This window comes from Poecilia formosa, unplaced genomic scaffold, assembly GCF_000485575.1.
Source record: "Poecilia formosa unplaced genomic scaffold, Poecilia_formosa-5.1.2 Scaffold434, whole genome shotgun sequence".
Taxonomy (NCBI): domain Eukaryota; kingdom Metazoa; phylum Chordata; class Actinopteri; order Cyprinodontiformes; family Poeciliidae; genus Poecilia; species Poecilia formosa.
In genome coordinates this window covers 300,720-307,580 of record NW_006800373.1, presented here as the reverse complement: position 1 = coordinate 307,580, position 6,861 = coordinate 300,720, and the positions used below count along the sequence as shown (strand labels likewise).

The 6,861-nt window shown below is 37.6% G+C and overlaps 1 protein-coding gene across 1 annotated transcript; it reads right to left on the bottom strand.

Moving 5' to 3' along the window:
• Positions 1 to 5,176: 5,176 nt before the first annotated feature.
• rps29 (ribosomal protein S29) lies at positions 5,177 to 6,208 on the bottom strand. Its single transcript, XM_007577252.1, has 3 exons — positions 6,100 to 6,208; positions 5,544 to 5,643; positions 5,177 to 5,280 (listed from the first exon to the last, which is right to left on the bottom strand). The coding sequence occupies exons 1-3, from the start codon at positions 6,159 to 6,161 to the stop codon at positions 5,272 to 5,274; spliced, it is 171 nt and encodes a 56-aa protein (XP_007577314.1). The 5' UTR covers positions 6,162 to 6,208; the 3' UTR covers positions 5,177 to 5,271.
• Between the last annotated feature and the right edge of the window lie 653 nt (positions 6,209 to 6,861).

The window sequence follows — 6,861 nt, the reverse complement described above, 5'->3', positions numbered from 1 at the left end:
AGACACCGGTAAAACTCAGTGGAATGTTTCCATGCCAACAGCTCGCTGTTAACATTTTCAGTTCTGCTCTTCTCGCCATAATCCAGGAGACGGACAGGGGAGACCTGGGCATTGTACCTGGCAGTCAGTCAGTCAGTCAGCCAGAGCGTCGATGAGGCTTTTGGTCCCAAGCCACCACACAACAGCTCCCCTCTGATTTGATTTGGGTTTGTGTTTTTGTTGAGGTCTGCCTTCCGTGCGAAGATGTAACCACAATCTTCTTTGAATTCTTTCTTACCAGAGTCAAATAGTGCAACAAACAATGTTCCCACCACCCCAAACGTACACAGCTGTTTGCATCACGCGTCTCACTTATGGATAACAAACTGAGTCTAACTGTCTGCTCTTAAAGTGCTCCCACAACACACAAACTCAGGCTGTCTGTAGAGATGCAGCTCAGTCATTGTGTCACGGAAGTAAAGAGCCGTTATGAGACGGGATTTTCCGAACACCTTAAGCTGTGTCGAAGTCCCGTGGTTGGCAGTTGTACATGGTTTTAACCCACATTACCAAAATTACTCGCAACCCTTGTCAGGAAAAGCTCGGTTTTAATGGTTTCATTTACAGTGTAGTGAAGAAAGAGCTAAAACAAAAGAGTCTGTTAAAAGACTTTTGTGTTTGCTTTTTTTTTTTATCGGACAAAATTTCAAACAAAAATGAATACAATCTAAAGTTATTTCCACCTACGCCTATGATCTAGCTGTCCAACCCTTGGTGGCCTCTGTTGCTGTGAAAAGTTAAACAGCTGGAAATGATTATGTTTTTAAACAGAACTGACGATTTTCGGCCCACTCTTCTCGGCAGAATCGGTTTAATTCAAACATTTTAGAGGGTTTTTAAGCATAAACGGTCTGTTTAAGGTCACACCACTGTATCTCAATTAAATTTAAGTCCAAAACATCACATCAAGACCTTGCCAGATCTAAGTCAGTGGACTGGGATGTGCGCAGATAGACACTAGGTGGTGCTGGAGCACTTGCTCATTTTCCTCTGGACAAAAAAGTGCCCTTCTGAAATCTCTTTAACAGAATAAAGTGTCTGATTATGCAGATGGAAGAATAATTTGCTGCTTTTTCAAATCTTAAAGCATAGTCTATGCATCAGACAAGTTCTGTTGAAGAGATTTTCAGATTGTACATTTCTGACAATAATCAGGCCTGAATTACTGAGCTTAATTCATATTCTAACAGAGAATCAGGTGTGTTGTCATGTATGACTGAATAGATTTTTTTTCTGCTTTATTGAAAGAATTTATAAAAAATAACATTTCATCTTTCCCTGATATTAAAATGTGTTTGATAATCTCGAAAACATAAAAAAAATATGTATTTTTTGTAATGTATAAAAGATGAAATGGACAGAAAAAAAAGATTTCATCAAGATGCACTATTTCAAATTCAGGGTTTTTTTTTTTGTTGTAAGATTAACTTGAAAGGATAAGCTTTTTTGTTTGTCCTACTTTGAAAATGTAGTCGTAAATGGTTCAAGAGTCTCCTTTTTTTCCTCAGCAGGAGGTTTGTGTTGGCCACAAACAGCCTCTGATTAACTACTGCAAAACTAGATTTCATTAAAAAAGAATGGACATTGCGCAAATCAGACTGTGGGGGCGCGGGGAGGGATTCTGCAGGGGAAAATTAGTGCCTGGGGTCATAAACTCTTAAAAATACATTAGTAAACACAAAAAAAAAAAAACACAGTAATGCTGCAGAAAAACCAGATAAAATATGTAGTTTAGGTCTGTAAAGTGCTCTTTTCGGTTAATGTGATTTAAAGATTTAAACTCTCTTTAATAAGGATGGCATGATGTTTATCTCACTTTATACGTCTTATTGTTTTTGATGCACCTTGCAAAAATATTCACGTCCTTTGAACTTTTGCTACATTTTGTCCCGCTACAGTCTCAAGCTCTGATGCATTTCATTGGCAGTTTAAGCTTTGGGCCAAAATAGTAACAAGCACTACTGAATTGGAACTGGATTGGTCGCAGCATAGGTTTTTGCTCAAGAACATTAGGTTGTTGCAAAACGGGGGCTTATTCAGGACTTTTTTTTTTTTTTTGTAGTTATTTGTTGACTTAAATACAGTTGTTTGCTCTCAAGCTCTACTGTGTTTTATTGTGGCAGTACGGGAAAGTTGTCAGCCATTCCTGTTCCCTTTATTAGACCATTATTATAGATGTTCAAAGCTAGAGAAGGGATTTACAGATCTTTGAACGGAGCCACATTATGCATTCTATTCTTCTCCACTGAAAAACTGGCACCTATTAATGTAAATTTATTTTTGAGAGGCCAGGTTGGGGCAACTCATTTTATATTTTTGCTGGCAAATGTTACTCTTGCTTTACTGATTTGTCATCAGAAAAGTGAATCCATTTCTTTTGGTTCAGTCTAGTTTTCTTGCGTCACCAGCCCTTCTCTTCAAATTCTGCTTATGCGATCGTCCTCCATAAACTGCTGTTTATTGACCATTTATGTGGAAGAAGTTGCCCAACTTGGTTTCCTTTGTTCATTTGAGAAACTTGGACAACATACTTGGCTCGCTCTGGAATATGACAGCTAAAACCACACCGCAGTAGTAGAGCATCGACATAAGTGCACCATACAAGCTGGGAAATGCAGCGATAACACAACATGGAAATGCAGCGATAACACAACATTAGGCAGAGTTTGGTCCTCAATTACTGCGGCAAACTGACACAAAGAGCCTTCGCATCCGAGTTTGGATGAAACAAACCTTCTAAATGTCATCAGTTGGCTGTCCTGGCAGCCCTGAGATGGCAGCTTAACTAGGGCATTAATGCAACTGGTTAAAAAAAAAAAAAAGTACAGCCGAACCGAACATCAAAGAATCACCTTCTATCCGCCTCCATGATGTGATGCAACATGCAGCACTTGTGTGATCAGCTCCATCTGTCCCAACAGCCCAGCCCGCGGCAGCCGCACTTTAAAAGGAACTTCCCGACTCCACACTCTCCCTCATGCATATTTTAGCATTCATAAAATCCACATGCCGGAGCCAGATTTGATCCGAAATGTCACTCTGTCAACAAAGCAAAGCTTCGAGGGCTTCAGTGTGCACCCCTCTCCCATTTGTAGACTCTAATCTGATAGAGCGATGACTCCTTTGTTGTCAGTTTTAGTTAGTATTTGTGACTGACTTATTGCACAATCCTATTGTTTGATATCAGCATTTTGATATAGCTGTGGTGCTCACTTTGTACACGTGGGGAAGTTTAATGAAGCAGTTTGGAGATCGCTTACACAAAGCGTGTCTTTGAATTGCAAAGTGACCTAAAGACTTTCCTGAAGAGAGACACGGGTTCTTAGAAGCATCAACTTTCTTGTCAGTTATAGGTGATATAACTCCAGTTTACGAGGCTTCTTGGATTTCTTACTCTGTTACTCACTTGGTTAAGTTACCTCACTGCTGCTTTTGGGATAAGTTGGGACTGGGATACTACATAATCTAGTCTTAAAACTTTAAGCACGTAGCATATTCTTGTATTTTAAAAACTGCAATCTGAACCCTGATACTAAAGATTGTTGGGATATTCCTTGAGTGTTAAAGTTTTGGCATTTCCATCACCTGACCTTCCTGTTAATATGTAAAGCCAACATTCTAGAGTTTGATATACTGCATAGCTCAAGACCTAAATGTCCTACATAAAGTGCTGTTTTTCATGGACTCATGTTTCACTTCCCAAAAATGAAGGGGCTTCAAAATTTCAATTTTGTACATCAAAAAGAACAAAAGTACAACTAAGGTTTTCCAAATAGCAGTATGTCATAAATATCTTTTAAATCAACATGCAGCATTGCTGCCCTCTAGTGTTTCACCTATTTGGAAATTGAGGCAAAATACTTCTATCATATCCTACCCAAGATTATTTTTGGTCACTCTTAAAAGCCCACCCGCCTGACTACAGATGACAGGAAGGTTATTCAGATTTGGACAATGAAGTCATGAGTTATTGGCCAATTAGCCCTCCCTGTAGGAGACTTATCAGGAAGCATTAGCTTTGAAGCAGAACAAAATCCCAGTATGTTCCCTGTCCTTGAATGTGAAGGCACGCTGACTTCAAAATTAGTCTGCAGTTTTGTTCAGTTAGATGTACAGATGGGTTGATTAATTGCACCACATGACTTTTAATAGCTTAGCGATACTTTTTAAAGGGCTATTTAAAGAAATGTTAGATCAGACTCTTGCTGCAAACTTATGGTTACCTCGTGATATATAAACATGCAGCTCTGGAAAAAATTGAGACTTAAAATGATCAGTTTCTCTGATTTTACTTTTTTTAGGTATACATTTGAGTAAAATTAACATTGTTCTTTTATTTTACGAACTACTGACATGTCTGAAATTCCAAGCAAAAATTTTGTATTTATTTGCCGAAAATGAGAAATGGTCAAAATAACGAAAAAGATGCGAGCTTCCAGACCTGAGCTAATGCGAAGAAACAAGTTCACATTCGTTTAGAATCAACAATTCGAATGTTTTAACTCAGGAAGAGTTCAGAAATCAATATTTGGTGGAATAACCATGAGATTCAGTGCAGTAGTCCCTTGGTTGTTCACACCTGACAAGTTGTGTTTTTTTTCCCCCAAAACACTTCTGATGATGCATACAGTTGTGCATCCATTTATACAGCAGCTATTGTATTTTCAAATAAATTTAACATAATTTAGAAGTGAGAGTTTTAGAGCAGTACATCTTAAAGCCCTTGATTTTTGTTAACCTAGTCCATAGGGATGTTTAGAAAAAAATAATGAAAAAAAATCAGAACTACATTTTTAAGCTCACAGAAGCAACACTACATCTGATTTTTTTTATAACTTTAAAAATAAAAATTAAAGTCTACACTAGAGATCCACCATTTAATTGGCCATATCTCAAGGGGCAAATTCCCTAGATAAGGATCTATAAGTAAAAATTTCAGTCTAAACGGGATGCATTTTGATGCACTCTTATTTAACATATCTGTATTCATGCCTGGATGCATGAATACCGCTCTTAAATCCTTCATTTTCAGCTGGATTTAAAACGGACAATAACTTGCAGTTTTTAATTTTTAAGCCCATGTTTGAATATTTTCTAAGCACCACATTTTTAGTCACCAAATAACCACACAGCTCAATGTGGTTGAACAAAAAAAAAAGCATTTATTAGAAGTGTTAAATTTCTTCCATGTTAGCCAGCTGTCCTTAGCCAGTGGATGTCAGCACAGCACATCTAATCCAGCTGAAAGAGAGAAGAGGGGGAAAAAATGGGATTGTGAGATGATTGACAGCATCATTGTTGTGGAAGACAACTGCCCATGAAAACTGGAATAGTAAAGTACTAAACAGCAGCCTATGTCTTTATTTCTATCAACTGCATTTTTTATTTTTTGTACAAAAAACTATAATAATTCTTTGTGTTATACATTTACAAGTCAGTAGACGCTCTCAAAAAGTCACATTTATTCGCGACCCTAAGTGTGGTCACAAGAAGATGTTACTCACCTTTACGAAGCCGATGTCTTTTGCGTACTGCCTGAAGCACTGACGGCACATATTGAGTCCGTATTTACGGATCAGGCCATGTCTGTTTGAACACACTCGGCTGAAACGAAATAGGAGTTAATTAACTCATTGATCTTGTTTCGTTAGAGATTTTCTTTAGCATGCGTCAGTAAATACGGTATAAAATTGCTAGTAGCCGGTTAGCATTTAGCACTCCTTTAGTAGAGCATCCTTGCTATTGTCAATACAAAAAACGACACAGTCCACCCAAAGCATTCAATTAGCAGCTAACGAGCAACCGAGGTACTATATTATAACGGTGATTGCAGTTTTGAACCCTTAAAATTGTCAACAGGTAGGAAAATCCTTTAACGTGTGGCTGTGGTGCTAAACAGGTAGGAAGCTACATCCTCGAGCGCCATATTGGCTCAGCCTTAGCGCCCATGCGGTACGGAACTGAATGCAATTTTAACACAGAAAAAATCCAAACTAAGCCAAAAATATAACCTAAATTAATTCTTTAGTTCATAATCAAATCGACAAGACTGTCACTTACCAGGAGCGGGATCCCTGACCGAATTTTCTCGGGTGACTCCAGTAGAGCTGCTGATGGCCCATCTTGTCTCTTTTCGCTCGAGTGTCGGAAAGGAAGAACCAGGAACGCGCATGCGCAAAAGATGGTTTCAGTCGCCGTATTTCCGGTTGCCTAATTGTTGTTTAGCTCCACCTATTGGTAAGGAAAACAAAACTTTAGAGGGATAAGTTACATGCATAACTTGTTTATGTAGACTGAAATTGATGTCTAACTTATTGATTTATAAGAGAAACAAAGCGAACAAATTGAAAACAATTTTTCCTTTAAGAATAAATAAGAACAGTTTCTAGTTCAGTATAAAAAGTTCTTTATTCCTGTGGTATATGTGAGAGCATACAGCCAAATTCAATAAATTTCAGTAGGCTCTTTGTCAGATTAAAAGTACTTCTTGAAAATAGCGACCTTTAGGCAGGTATTAAACATATTCTTCCAAAACCAACAATTCTGTCTTAAATATTTTATATTCTAATCTCAATTTCCATATTTTTATCAACAGTCAGCAGAAAGTTATCATAATTAATAGAAATAAAGGCTTGAATAGATCATTGCGAGTAACAAATCTGCTTATTGTGTTTAACTTAGTGAAATTATTTACTGAAATAAGTAATTTTTTGTATATAATTATACTTTATTGAATATGACATTATCACTCAGAGGTCTGGACTGTTTGTGGCAGATTTGGGCAGGACGTATGGGGAATTTTTCAGTTTATGCACATGTGGG